This window comes from Penaeus monodon, chromosome 4 (assembly GCF_015228065.2).
Source record: "Penaeus monodon isolate SGIC_2016 chromosome 4, NSTDA_Pmon_1, whole genome shotgun sequence".
Lineage (NCBI taxonomy): Eukaryota > Metazoa > Arthropoda > Malacostraca > Decapoda > Penaeidae > Penaeus > Penaeus monodon.
This window is the reverse complement of record NC_051389.1, coordinates 36,700,553-36,716,416: the sequence shown is the minus strand read 5'-3', so window position 1 is coordinate 36,716,416 and position 15,864 is coordinate 36,700,553. Positions and strand designations below refer to the sequence as shown.

The 15,864-nt window shown below is 29.1% G+C and overlaps 1 protein-coding gene across 1 annotated transcript in view; it reads left to right on the top strand.

Annotated features, from left to right (window-relative positions):
* LOC119572187 (pantothenate kinase 3-like) overlaps positions 1–1,346 on the top strand; it is a 26,504-nt gene extending 25,158 nt beyond the window's left edge. Inside the window, exons 6-7 of the mRNA XM_037919156.1 lie at positions 738–908; positions 1,086–1,346. Of these exons, the coding sequence (XP_037775084.1) occupies positions 738–908; positions 1,086–1,343 (429 nt within the window). The 3' untranslated portion in view covers positions 1,344–1,346. The remainder of the gene's footprint in view (positions 1–737; positions 909–1,085) is intronic.
* The last annotated feature ends 14,518 nt before the right edge of the window (positions 1,347–15,864 follow it).

Here is a 15,864-nt window from a genome sequence, read left to right as displayed (position 1 = left end):
ACCTGTCGTGAATGGGTAAAGGATATTGCATAACTCTCCTCAGCTCGGTACACCTCTCTAGCATTTAGAAAATTTCATGAACCAGATTGCATTGTTTTCCTTCATGCACTCTTCTTGTGATGCACCTGATCCATACTCTTTCACCTTTGCCTTGTAACAGTTTCCCTCCCCACCTCCCTCCCTCACTCACTTACCCCCCATTCTCCATTTTCTCTCTCTCTCTCTCTCTCTCTCTCTCTCTCTCTCTCTCTCTCTCTCTCTCTCTCTCTCCCTCTCCTTCCCCCCTCTCCCTCTTCCCCTCCCTCTCATTCTACTTCTCTTCCTTGTACTCACTAATCTCCCCTGCCCCCCACTGTCACCCTTTCCCACACCATTTCTCTCTCTCTCTCTCTTTCTCTTTCTCTCTCTTTCTCTTTCCCTCTTTCTCTTTCTCTCTCTTTCTCTTTCTCTCTCTCTGTCTCTCTCTCTTTCTCTCTCTTTCTCTCTCTTTCTCTTTCTCCTTTCTCCCTTACATGCTCTCTTTCCCTTTTTTCTTTTTCTTTTTTTTCTCTCTTTCCTCCTCTCCCTTTCCTTTTTTTTGCACCAGGTCTCATTTCTCACCCTTCCTCCTTTCCCTTTTTTTTTTTTTTTTTTTTTTTTTTTTTTTATGAATTACTATAGTTATATAATCAGAAGATATTGCCATACATGTCTGATTGTTATAATGTCTTTGTTGTAATCCAAGTCTCTCTTGACAGGAGGTGAATTTGACCTTACACAAATTTGATGAGCTTGACTGCCTCATTCGGGGCATTGAGTACATTGAAGATAACAATATGGACCGGGAATGCTACTATTTTCTTAACCCTCGCAATGAAGACAGATGTGAAAAAGTTACTTTTGACTTTAGTAATCCATATCCCTTTCTGGTAAGCAAATTGATAGTGTGAGTGAGAGAGATAATCAGCGGCAGTAAGAGTGAGTGTGCATTTGTGTAAAACATGACAGTGAAATTTAAAAGTCCTAATATATGTTCTACCATATGTTGATATTATTTAGTCATTTTAATTCCCTGCTTCTAATCCAGTCTTCTTTTTATGTTAAAGGTGGTGAACATTGGTTCAGGTGTGAGTATTTTGGCAGTGGATGGGCCTGACAACTACCGAAGAGTATCTGGGACTAGTTTAGGTGGTGGAACATTCTTAGGGCTCTGTTGTCTCTTGACTGGTTGCAAGACCTTTGAAGAGGCAATTGAACTAGCTGCAAAAGGCACAAATGAAACAGTGGACAAACTTGTGAGAGATATTTATGGTGGTGACTATCAGAGATTCGGCTTGAGCGGCAATATTGTTGCCAGCAGGTAAGGATCACCCAGATAATTCTTTGTTCTTACTCATATATATATATATATATATATATATATATATATATATATATATATATATATATTATATATTTATATGTATATATATATGTATATATGTATATACATATTTATATATAAATATATATATATATATACATATATAACATAAATATGATATGTATATATATATAATATATATATATATATATTATAAAATATATATATATATATAATATATATATTATATATATAATACATATATATGAGAATATATATATTATATATATATATATATAGAATATTTATATATATATTTATGTAATATATATATATTATATATATATGACTATATATATATATATGAATATGTATAATATATATATAAATATATAGAAATATATAATATATAGTAATATATTTAGAAAAAAAAAAAAAAAAAAAAAAAAAAAAAAAAAAATATAATATATATTGATATATTATATTATTATATAATATATAAATACATATATAATACATATATATGTAATATATAGATATATATATATATATATATATATATATATATATATATATAACACATATATATATATCATATTATATTTTATAAATATATTATTTTATATTTTAAATATATAATATTATTCATATATATTATATTTTATATATATCATTCCCATATATTATATATATGTTATATGTCTCCTGCTATGTATCTATGTATATATATTATGTATATTTATGTTATATATGTATATATATGTATTATTGTATATTATATGTATAATATGTATATCTCTATGTATATATGTATATATATTATATATATATTATAATATATTATATATATAAAATATATATATATATCTATATATATATATACATATATATACACAAATATGATTATATTATCATATTTATATATAATATATATATTTAAAAATTTATAATATAAAAACAAATTTAAATTTAATAAAATTATTTTAAAAATTTATTTTTTTATATATATTTTAAATTTTTATATATTATATATAATAAAAAATTTTATATTATAAAACCAAAAATATACATAATTTATATTTTTAAATTTATTTTATATTAATTTTTTTTTAAAATATAAAATATATTTATTATATATATAACTATATATTATATAATATAAAAATTATAAAATATAAATATAAATAAAATAAAATAAAAACTATTTTTTAAATTATTCTATATTATTCTATTCTATGTATAAAATTTTATAATCATTTTTATATATTTATAAAATTTATTATATACTATTAAACCTATATTATATATATTTCTTTTTATATATATCTCTCCTTCTCTATATCTCTTTATTCTATCTATTATCTTTCTTCTATTTCATCTATTATTTTTATTTTTGCTTCCTTTTTTTTTATTATTTTCCTTTTTCTTTTATTTTTTTTCTTTTTCTTTTCTTCTTATCATATCTTTATTTTCTATATTCATTCTATCCTCTTATATAATTTTTGAAATATACATCACATATTTTGATTGTGTATATGTATTTCCTAACATATATTTATATATGAATAGATATTTATATCAAAATTTTAAAATTAGATTTCCATTATCTTTTTCCATTATATTCTTATTCTTATCTCTATATTATATCTATTATAATATAGATAGATCGTTTGATAGATTCTCTAACCTTTTTTCTTTTTATTATTTTTATTCTATATTATTATTTTATTTTATTTCCCCATTTCCCTTTCCCTTCCCTTCCCTATACCCTTATCCCTATCCCTATCCTCCATACCTACACCATCCCCTTACTATACCTACATATACCCCTTCCTTTTCCCCTTATCTTTCCATGAAATTGTTATTTTTCCTCTTTTATTTTTATTTTTTTATCTTCTTTTTTTATCTTTTTTCTTTTCCCCCCCCCCCCCACCCCCCCCCCCCCCCCCACCCACCCCACCACACCCCCCTTTTTTATTATTTTTCTTTTAATTTTATTTTTTTTTTTTTCTTCCCTTTTTTTATCCATATTTTTCTCTTTTATTATTTTATCTATACCCTATATTTTTATATTTTCTACCCCTTTCCCCCTCTCTTTCTTTCTATTTTTCCTTTTCTATTTTTTTTATTTTTATATTTATAAATTTCCATTTGGTTGTTTTCCCCCCCCCTCCCTTTTCTCATATGTTTGTGTGTTTTTTTTATATTTTTCTTTATTTTTTTCTCTTTTTTTTTTTTTATTTTATTTTTTCCCTTATTTTTTTGTTTTTTTTTTTTGTTGTTTTGTTTGTGTTTGTATGTATAATTTCTTATTCTTCCTATATATTATAATCTATTACTTTTTATTTTTTTTTTTATTATTTATATATATTATCTCTATTATACTGTACATTTCACACTATTCCCATATCACCTTTCCACTATCCATATAACACTATCACATACACTTCACCTATTTTACACATAACACATATCTCACTATATACCTTCCCTTACCCCTATCCATATCCACATATCCCCATATACACATTACCCAATATATAATTATATATATATATACTCCTATATCATATATACACATAATATATATATATATTTTTAAATATATATATACATATCATTTTTCATACATCATACATCATACATACATATCTACATACATACATACATCATACATCCACTACACACACCACACCATCACCCCCCGCACACCCACCACCACACCACCACACACACCCACCCTTTGCACGTGCCTACGCAGAAATGTGTGTGAGTGTATGTATGTATATGTGTATATATGTATCATCATCATCAGTCTGAATCAATCCAATGCAGGATATAGGCCTCTCCCAATCTTTTCCAAGTCTGTCTTGTGTTTTTTGTTTCCAGGCTTGGCCCCCAAATTACGTTATTATCTTATGCCATCTTGTCATTGGTCTAGCCCTTGGCCTCTTTATGTTGTCTATAGCCCAGTCTGTTACTTTCTTTGTCCATCTGTCGTCCTGTCTCCGACATATATGACCTGCCCGTTACCATTTTTTCTTTTCGATGCTCACAAGTATATCTTCCACTTTTGTCTTTTCCTTGATCCACGTCGCCCTCATCTGATCTCTTATGCTAATTCCCAACATTAGCCTCTCCATCCCTCTCTGGGCACTTGTTAGTTTTCTCTCCAGTAATTTGGTTATAGCCCATGTTTCTGATCCATAGGTCATAAGTAGTAGGGCACATTGGTTAAAGATTTTTATTTTTAACCATAATGGTAAGGAGCCTCTTAGTATGCTACTTTATCTGCCGAAAGCTGTCCGGCCTAGACTGATGTGTCGCTTAATTTCCTCTTCACTAGATGTGTTTATCTGTACGAGTTGCCCTAGGTGTATATACTTGTCCATTACCTCTAGGACTTCACCTTGTACATGTATCTGTTTGAATTGAACTCGACTATTGAACATGATCTTCGTCTTTTTCTTGTTCATCTTAAGTCTGACTGTCAGACTTTCCCTATTCAGATCATTTATTAATTGCTGCATTTCTTTTTGCAGATTCCCTGAAGAGAAAAATACCTCTACAAATCTTAGATTTTTTTGGTATTATTCCCCTATTTTGATCCCCTTTTTTCCGTTCCTTTCTAGCTTTTTAAATTTTTCCCTAAGCTACTAAAAACCTTTTTTGGGAGATGGTATCCCCCTGCCCCAAACACCTTTTTTAAATTTGGTATTTTGTCTTTTTTTCGTGGGGAAAGCTTGAGGGTTTTCGGCCCTTTATCTTCGTATATATCTTTCCCCAAAAATTACAATTTTTACCCCCCTCTACCCCTGTTTTTTGAAGCTTAGACTACTACGGGTATTTGTCAGATCAAATCCCTTTTTAAAAATTTAAATGAATGCCATTCACAGGGGGTTTTCCTATATTTTTTTTTTTTTTTCCCCTTTTTTGAGTGAGCATGGGGGATGTGGTTTGTTTTTGGGGAATCCACTGCGGAAGCCTCCCTTTGTTCTCTACCCGGGTTTAGAATTCAAACTGTCAGAGATTGAGTTGTGTTTATTTTTTTTAATTTTTTTGAAAGTCCCCTGAAAGGAGGTTTATGGGTTTCAATGGGTTTTTTTAGATTCTATACCCTTTTTTATATATCAAAATTTTTTGGGCATTTTTCCAGTTTTCAGGTTTTTTCTGGGGAAAGCATTTTTTAAGAAAAAAAATTGGCTATTTCGCTGTTGCAATTTCTTTTGCATCTATTTTTAAAGGCCCGTGCTAATTCCCGTTTTCACCTGGTTTTTTTTCCCCTCTTTCTTTCCCTTTTAAAGCGCTTTTTTTATTTTTTTCTGTTGTATGTTGGGTATGTTTCGATTTTACCACGTTCGCTTCATTAAATGGCGGGTTCATTTGAGTTGTAAAACCCCTGTAAAAGTCTTCCACTACACTTATTTTTTAATTCTTTTATATGTCACATTCCTCTGGTTTCTTTATTGCATACCTTGATTTTTTTCCCTAACCTCCCAAGTCCCCTTTTTAACCCTTTTTTCCCATGTTTGGTACCAAAGATCCTGTTTCATTTTTATTTGGGGGTTTAAATTTTTCCTACATCTCTCTTTTTTCTTATTTGTAGTCTTTGTTGTTCAGCAAATTCTATTTTGTCCCGTTTCATGATACTCTCTACCCAAACTTTTTGAAATAAGCTTTTTTTGTTTTTTTCCCCAAGAGGTTGCTGGGGCTTTCCTTGACATTCTTACAGCCTATTTCCCAAGTCAACTTCCTCTTTTGTCTTTGAACTGTTTTTTTTGATTTGGTCCTTTTGTTGAGATTTTCTCATGAAAAGGGTGAATTTATCGTTTTTGGATGTTAAGGGTTCCCCCTCGGGCCCGTTTCTGATTTTCCAAGTTAGCTAAATTGGCTGCCGTTTTTTTTATTAGTGTTTTTCCTTTTCCCCCCTTGTGAGGTGAAATTTAATTGGCCTCTGACCTTTCCTATTGCCCCAACTCCCAAAATTTATTTTTATTAATTTCCCTTTTTTTAACTTTTTTCATGCAATTTGAAAAAATGAAGAAAATTTTTTTTTTTTGATTCAGATAGCGACTTCCATGTCCATTTCTGCACTAGTCTTTTTTTTTGAAGATTTAAAGTGATCCAGTTTCCCTCCAAAATTAACTAGCATTTGTCCCCCTCATTCCTGGAGCCTTTTCCCTGACCCCCCCACTAGGGTTTTTTGGCTTTTTGTTTTTTTAAAACCTATTTTGGGCTTTAAAAATTTTTCCCAAATCATTTTTAAAAAAGGGGTTTTTTTCACCCCCTCACTGGAAAAAATGAACATCTTCATAGAAACTCTGTTTAAATTTTCCTGACCTGTGGGGTTGGGAAAGCATATATTTTAACAATTTTTAAGTTTTTACCTTTTGTTTAGAGTTTTGTTTACTGAACCCACTCTTTCCCTTATACATGAATTTCAAAATTTATTTTTTTTCCATCATTTCTTTTTGTGCCCCATCATTTTTAATATCTTCCGTTTTTGCCTAGTCTTCTAACTTCACAGATTTCCCTAAAAACACCCCTTTTAAATTTGAAAGAGTTTCCCCCTCAAAAATTTTTTTTTGGGCCCAGATTCGGGTTTTCATATATAAAATATTATATATATATATTATATATAATAAAATTAAAATATATTTAAAATATATATTTTATGTATATATTTTTAAAATATATTTTAAAATTGTTTTATATATAATGTATAAAATATATGTATATTTTATTTTTGTATATATATTTGTTATAAATTATATTATATAAAATAAATGTATATAAATGAAATTATATTATGTAAAATATATATATTTTATATATATTGTATATATTAGGGGATTTTATAAAGGTGTATTATTATGTATATATATTTAAAATTTTAATAAAATTATATATATGTTATATTATATATGTATATTTTAATATTTGTATTTTTAAAATATTGTTTATTATATTATATATATATATTTTGTATATATTATATATGTATATATTATATTTTTATTATATTATGTAAAAATATTTAGGGTATATTTTATGTATATAAAATATGTTAAATTTTTATGTATATATATATATATGTATATTTTAAAATATGTATATATATATTATATTAAATATTATTTTTAAAATTTTTAAAATATATTTTATACATATATAATTGTTTATTTAAAATGTTTTTATTTATATTATTGGTTATCTTAAAATTGTGTATTTAAATTGAAATTTATTATATGTTATAATATATGTATATATTTAGGGTATTGTATATGTCTTTTTATATATTTTTTGTTATTTTTATATTATTCTAAAATGTATTTTGTTTTGTTTTGTTTAATTATTTTTAAATCATTATTTTTATTTTTTTTATATGTATAATTTATTATTTTAATATAAATGTTTATATTCTATATATATCTATTATATGTATATATATATATATGTTTATATTGTAAAAAAAAATATATAGGAAAATATTATATGTATTTATATCTATATATATGTAAAATTATTTTATATACCCTATCTATTTATCTATATATAAAATTATATATTATAAAAAATATATTATATATTTTATATATAAATAAAATATAATGCTTTATCTTTTGTCTCTTATTGCGGTATGCCTCCTATTGATTTGCCAAACTCGATGTAAAAAAGGGTTTTCTCCCCAAAAACTCTCATCCGGGGAGCCCAATTCCCCCCCGGCAAGATTTCGTTTTTGTGCTGGGTGACTTAAATGTGGTACCCAGCTGTGAGGGAAGTTTGGCTAGAATGTCTGTCCGTCCCCATGGCTGGGAGTGATCTTAGCACCCAAAACACCCCCTTTTCTCCGGGATTTTGCTAGTCCCGGGGAATAAAGGTTTTCTGGCTTGTGGAAAAAAATTTTCTTCAACCCGCTTCATTTGGACAGGGTATAGCGTTACGGTACAGGGGGCCAAGGAGAATCGCCACTTTTCTTGTTAGCATGCAATGGGGGATCTCCAAAAACGTAGAGTTTACCGGAGTGTTTGATTTCCCTGGGGGCACGGGACCATAGGCTGGTTGGGGCTACCCTAGGGGTTCCCCCTTTAAAACCCCAAATTCCCCCCAGGGGCTCCCTCAAAGGGTTTTTTCCTTTTTTCCATCATGGCATCAGCCCCTCTGATCGTTTTTCCACAGAATTTTGAAAACCTGCCCAGACCCTTTTTTTTCTGGGGGAGTTTCTTAGAGGGCAAACATCAAAGAAACCCCGGAGTCCATTGCAAAATGCCCGAGGGAAAAGGCAAAAATTCCACCCTCCCTGAAAAAAACTGGGGGCCCACTGAAGCATTTTGCATGGCTCGGTTTAAATGGCAATGGTTATGTCCGCTCCTTGATGCTTAGGGCTCAGACACGGGCTGAGAAAGGCAAGGAAATTTTTCATCAAAAATTTTTGCTGAGGGGGTTAAAAGGGCCACCCCCTTGGGTAAATGACCTTCCCCCCTGCCTACCATGCCCTAAAAAAAGCTAAACCCTCTAACCCCTCCTCCGATGACGGGCAGGTCTGATCGGGGGATGGACGATCATATCAGTTTCTTTTGGGGGTTTCATGAATTTTGGGGGGCTAGTATTTTAAGTAGTTTACCGGGTAAAAACCCCCCAAACAGTTAGCTTAGATCCCCAAGGGCGATATTACAATACCTTTTTTCCGGACCCCCCCAATCGGCGTGGAAACCATCCTACCAAAAAAGGGGAGGTTAGGAGGGAAATTTTCCCAAGCAAAATTTGGGGGAAAGGGTTTCAGGCAAAATTGTGAAAACCCTGTTTGAACTTCAAAAGGCTGGGGGTGAACCTGTGGCTGCCTATTGAGGGGGGGGCGTGGTCATCCCCCCGGGGGGGGAAAGGGGATCACTGGACTGTAGCAACTCCCAATGGCATTACAAAAAAGCTCATCAAACCTGGCAAAATTTTTTTGCCCACTTTCCCCTTCTGAAAAAAAACCCATGACCACCTCAAAAGGGCACCAGAAACCAGAGCAGTCTGGATTCTCTCCGGGGAAAGGTCCAAAATTTAACAAATACAAAGCGTTTTCAAAAATTGTGGAACCCGTGGGTGATTTTGGGTCAGGGGTGGCTTGAAACCCCTACATCGACCTCGGGAAAGGGCATTTAAACTTGGGGGCATCTTTAATCACTGGGGGAGTTTCCTGAACTGGGGGAATTCTGACCAAATTAGCCTAATAGAAAGCCTATAACGGGCACTAAAAAAGTGCTGAAAAAGTGGGTGGAGGCCTGTCAAACTTCTTCCCATTAATTCAGTGGTGGGGCCCAAGGCGTGTCCTTGCCCCAAACATTTTTCAACGCCTGTTTTGCGGATAATGGAAAAGGGCAAACTAGCCAAAGTCAGTGTGGAACAACAATGGGCAATTAAAGGTCTCAACCTTGATTTTGGGCTGATGATTTTTGGCTATCCTATGCGAGTCCCTGGAGTCACTTGTGGCGTCCTTGATCCCTTTTAGAAAAATGAGGCAAGCTCTTGGGGCCTAAGGTCCCCCCTTGGACCAACAAGAAAAATTTCAAACCCTTTGGGGGCCTTTTTAGGGGGGGCCCTTTTAGGGTCCACCCAAAATGCGGTGGGGGAAATTGAAGTTACAGAGATTTTCACCCCCCTTGGTAGAAATAGTCCATTTTTTTTGGGGTTTATCCCCCCAGGAAGTCTAGATGGTTTGGGGTCTGGCACCCAAGACCCATAAACTTGATCAAAAAAACCATTTGTAATGTTGGTCCCCCTATGCAGGGGACCAAAGCTAGTGTTTTCCCAAGGTCATGAAAACTGCTATTTTTGCGAAAGGGAAAAGGTGAATCGGGAAACACTATCCCTTGGGCCCTTTTTTTTTGGTTCCCTTTTTGTAACAAGCCCCTTCCTTTGGGGATTGTGGGCACTTTTGGGCGGGCCCCATGAGCCCCCAAAATGGGCCCTTTTTTACTTCATAATCCAGGATTCCCCAACTCGGGGGTTTTAGGGGGGCAACTAGCTTTTTCCCCTGTGGTTTGCCCCCTGTCCATCGGTTGTCTTTTTTTGCAAACAATCCTGGGTGGAGGAGGCCCATGGGACAACCTATGAAATTATGGCTTGGGCAGCTCACTCAAATAGCCCTATCATGAGGAGCAAGAGATTGGCTGAGGGGCTTGCCTGGAGGCTTGCCATGAGGAACCCCCATGGATGAAAGCTAAGGGCCGATGCAACCCTGCACCCCTGTTGGGCTTTAGCCCCCTGATGATGATGATAATGATATCCCATGTGGGGTGTGTTTTATTTAAAAACAATTTATATGTACACATTTTTTGGGATTTATAAAAAAAACAAAAAAAAATTAATTTTTTTTGGGTTTTAAAAAAAAAATTTAAAAAAAAAAAATAATTTTAAAAAAAAGGGAAAAAAGGGGCTTTTGGAGATTTTGGGGTTTAAAAAAAATCAAAAAATTTTGAAAAAAAGGCCCCCTTTTTGGGGTTTTTTAGGGGAAATTTTAAAAGGACCCTTTAAAAAAAAAAGGGGTTTCATTTTTTAGGTTTTTAAAAAACCCCTTTTGGGGAAAAAAACCCCCCCTTAAAAATTTTTAAAAATTTCCCCCGGTATCCCCCTTTCCCCCCTTGCCGCCCCCCCCCGGGGGTTTTTTTTTAAAGGGGAAAGATTTTATCTCCTTTTCTCTTTTTTTTCTTAAAATTTTTTCTTTCTTTTCTTTTCCCCCCACCCCCCCCTTTCCTGGTTTAAAAAAAAGTTTCCTAAGTTTTGGCCTGTGAACCCCTAACCCCTCCCCTTTGTCTCTTCTTCTCAAAAACTTTCCTTCCTCTCCTCTCCTCCCTCTCTCCCCCCCCCCCCTCCCTCCCCCCTTTCCCCCCCTTTTCCCTCCCTCCCCCCTCCCCTCCCTTTCTCTCTCTCTCTCCCCCTCCCCCTTCTTCTCTCTCCCTCTCCCCTCTCCCCTTTCCTCTCCCCGATCCTCTCGCTCTCCTCTTTTTCTCCTTTTCTCTTCTTCCCCTTTTTTCCCTTTCTCCCTCTCCTCTCCCTTTTTCCCTTTTTCCCCCTCCCCCCCTCCCTCTCCCCCCCTCCCCCTCCCCCTCCCCCTCCCCCTCCCCCCCTCTCTCTCTCTCTCCCCTCTTTTCTCTTTTCCCCCCCGCTTTTCTTTTTTTTTTTTCCCCTCTCTCCCCCCCCTATTGCTTACCCCCAAAACATAACTATTAATTTTTTATGTAAGTGTATACAATTTAATATGCCATGAATCTCTGCAATATAGAAGAAAAGTGTCACTATACCTATCAGTTATGTAGGTTATGTAAATGTATACAATTTAATAAGCTATAAATCTTTGCACTATAGAAAAAAGTGTCACAAATTTCTTTCATCTATTTTTCCCCTATTCTCTTTCTCTTGTTTTTTCTTTATTTTTGTGTAATTAACTTTCCCCATACAGGTTTTGTTTGTGGGTAACTTTTTACAGGGTTAAATTTTCCAAAATCCCTTTAAGTTTTCTGTCGTTTTGCCCGGTTTTTGGTCTGGTGGGCAGTTAAAAACTATTTTTTTTGGGGCATGAGGGCCCGTGCCTTTTTTTTTAAAATTTTTTCACGTGTTTTTTTTTTTTTTTAAAAAATTTTTTTGATGTATAGTATGTAATTAAAAATAGAAGAATAGAATAGATTAAAATGTTGTATGGGTTGTTTTTTTAAAAGGTTTTTATATAATAAACCCTATATTAAAATATGGATATATATAAAATATATATATATAAAAAATTTTTATATAAAGAGAGAGAGAGAGAGAGAGAGAGAGAGAGAGAGAGAGAGAGAGAGAGAGGGAAAAGAGAGAGAAAAAGAGAGGATGTGGGGCATTTATTGATGATAGATAGATAAATGATTTAAATTAAAAAGAGAGATAAGTATTTTAAATAGATATAGCCCTTTGTTTTAAATAAAATAGTGTTGGGGTTTGTGTGGGGTGGACATCCCTAAAATTTATATGTACAACCCTATATTTTTGGGAAAATATAGATGTCTTAAAAAAAAGAATTCCCGGTTGTATTATATATATGTTAAAACTTATTTTGAGAAAGTCCTGTATTGTGTGTGTGTGTGTGTATGTATCTATAAAATTTTATATTTTATTTTAAAAAAAATTTATATAAAATATTTCTATATAAATATATATATTATATATAATTTTATATATTTTTAAAATATAATTTTATTTTTTTGTATATATTTTAAAACATTTTTTTATATATATATTTATTTTATTAATAATATATAATTTTTATATATTTTTTAAAATATATTTTAAATATTATATATATATATATATATATATTATATATAATTTTAAAATATTTTGTTTTTTTCGTGTGTGTTTGGGGTTCTATATATATCATATTTTGTTTTTTTTGGTGTGTGTGCATATTGTATATAATTAAAATTTTATAAAAATTTTTATATTTATATATATATATATATTAAAATTTATATATTATCACCAAAAACCCCACAAACAAAACACCCTATATAGATAGAAGATAAAATAGATAGATAGATTTGATAGATAGATAGGGTAGATAATAATTTAGATTAAAAGATAATAGATTTTGAAAAGATAAAAATTTGATATATTAAAGGGTTTAGGTTGGATATAATTTGATAGGAAAAGATTAGATAATATAAATATATATTTTAAAATATATATATCAGAGAAGAAGGGGGAGAAAAGAGGAGGGGAGAGAAAAGGAGAGAGAGAGGGAAGAAGAAGAGAAGAGAGAGGGAGGACGAGAGACCCAGAGAGACCCCAGGAAAAGATCTGATTAGTTAGTTTTAAAATGTTGATTAAAATTTTATATTTTATTCTTATATATATATTATAATATAATATTGTATTTTATTTATATATTATATCATATATATTTATCTTATATTAAATAAAAATATATATACACCTCTATATATCATAAAATTTTTTATATATGTATTTATTATATATATTATATAAAATTTTATGTGTGTTTTGTGTGTGTGTGTGTGTATTTTTGTGTTTTTATGTTTTATGTTTGGATATTTTTATATGTATAAAGTATGATATGTATATTTTGTATATATAAAAATATATTATATATATTTATATATATTATATACATTAAAATATTATACTTATTAATATGTATATTATCTATATTTTAAAATTTTAATTTAAAAATTACATACATCATACAACATACATACTCATACATACATATATATAAAATATTTTATTATCTTTTATATATATATCATATATAAATACATATAATATACCCATATATAAAAATAATATATATTATAATATATATTTTAAAAAATCATATATATAAATTTTTTATATCTTTTTTATAATTATATAGTATGATATATATTATTTTACATACATATATATATAATTTTATATTTTATATATAAAATTTTAAAATATATATATTGTGTGTGATATATAATTTTTTTATATACCTATTTATATAATAATATTATATATATTAAAATATATATATACATGTAATTTATGTATATAAATTGGGATATCTATATGTTTATATCTGGTTTATATTGTTTTACTTTATATATATATATATATATTATATTTTAAAAATTATAAAAATATTATGTATGTATGTATGTTGTATATATTTTATTTATTTTCGTAATATATTTTATATTTTTAATCCCTATATTATATTATATATTAAAATTTTATATTCTAATTATCCCTAATATTTATTCTAAAATAAAATATATACTATACTCTTATCTATATTTTAAAATTTTAAAATTCCCATTTGTAAAATATATATATATAAAAATATATATATATGTATATATATATAATTAATGTAAAACCCCTCCAAAATATATTTTATTATTATATATATACATATATAATACCAAAAATATATCATATATATATATATATAAAATATATATATATTATACATGTCATAATTATAATATATTATTATATACATTACATTATAATATATATAAAATAATATAATTTTTATATTATATTATATATTACATATATATATAAAATTTAAAAATATATATATATATATATATGTATGTATATTTTATATAATGTATGTATTATATTTTAAAGTATGTATGTATATATATATATGATATATAATTTTATTATATTTAAATATTTTATTTTAAAATTTGGGATATATTATATTGTTCTTATTTAAATATGTATATTATATATTTTATGTATTTTTTTATATATCTGGATTTATATGTAATTTTCTATTTATCGAAAATGTATATAAAAATTTATGGTTTTTTGGGCTATATTATTTTTTATATTTTGTTCTTTTATTTACTTTCTTATACCCCGTTTTAAAATTTTTTTCCTTTTTTTAGTTTTTTTTTTAGGGTTTTTTGTATTTTTTATTGTTTTATAGTTTTATATGTTTATAATTGTAAACTTTTTAAAATTTTATGTCTTATTTTATTATTAAGTCTATATAATGTACCCCTTTTTGTTATTATTCCCTTCCGTTTAAAATTTGTGTTGTTCTTCTTGTCCTGTCCCCCTTAAAATTTTTATATTCCCCCCCCTCCCTTTCAAAACCCCAAAAAAAATCCCCTCCCCCCCCACACCCCCACCCACCCCCCCCCCCCCCCACCCACACCCACACCCCCCACACACAACCCCACACCCCCCCCAACCCCCCCCCCACCCACCCCCCCCCCCATCCCCCTTTTGTTATTTCTTATTCTATTTTATTTTTTTTATTAACTGTTTGTAAAATTTTTTATATTACATTATCTAAAATTAAAATTTTATAATATAATTATATATAATAATATATAACATACACATCTTTTTCTATAAATTAAAATTTTTTATTAGTAATATTTTTTTATATTATATAATGTGTATGTGTGTTTTTTTGTGTGTATTTTGTATTTTGTATAAAATTTAAAATGTTAAAATGTTTTGTGGGATATATATATATATCTATATATATTTTATATATTATTTTTATATAAAATTTTACACATTTATTGGGATAATTCATAATTAAAATCTTATAAAATATTATATATACAATATATTAAAATATACATATATATATACCATAAATTTTTATCTATATAAAACATATATCATATATATTCCTTTAAATAAAAACATATATATATCATATAATTTTCATATTATATTATATATACCATATATATATATCTTTTTATCCTTTATTTATTATATCTATTATTATACATACATATTATATATATATATAATATCTTTCTATATTCCCCCTAATTTTAAAAACCTATTATATATATATTATATATTTAAAAACCCCCCCCTATGTATATAAAATTTAAAATTTTACATTATATATATACAAATATATCTATATATATCTATTTATATATATTCTATATTAAAAATGTCTTAATATCCCCCCCTTTTCAATTTTATTTTTTTTCTATTTTTTTTCTCCCCTTTTATCTTTTATCTTA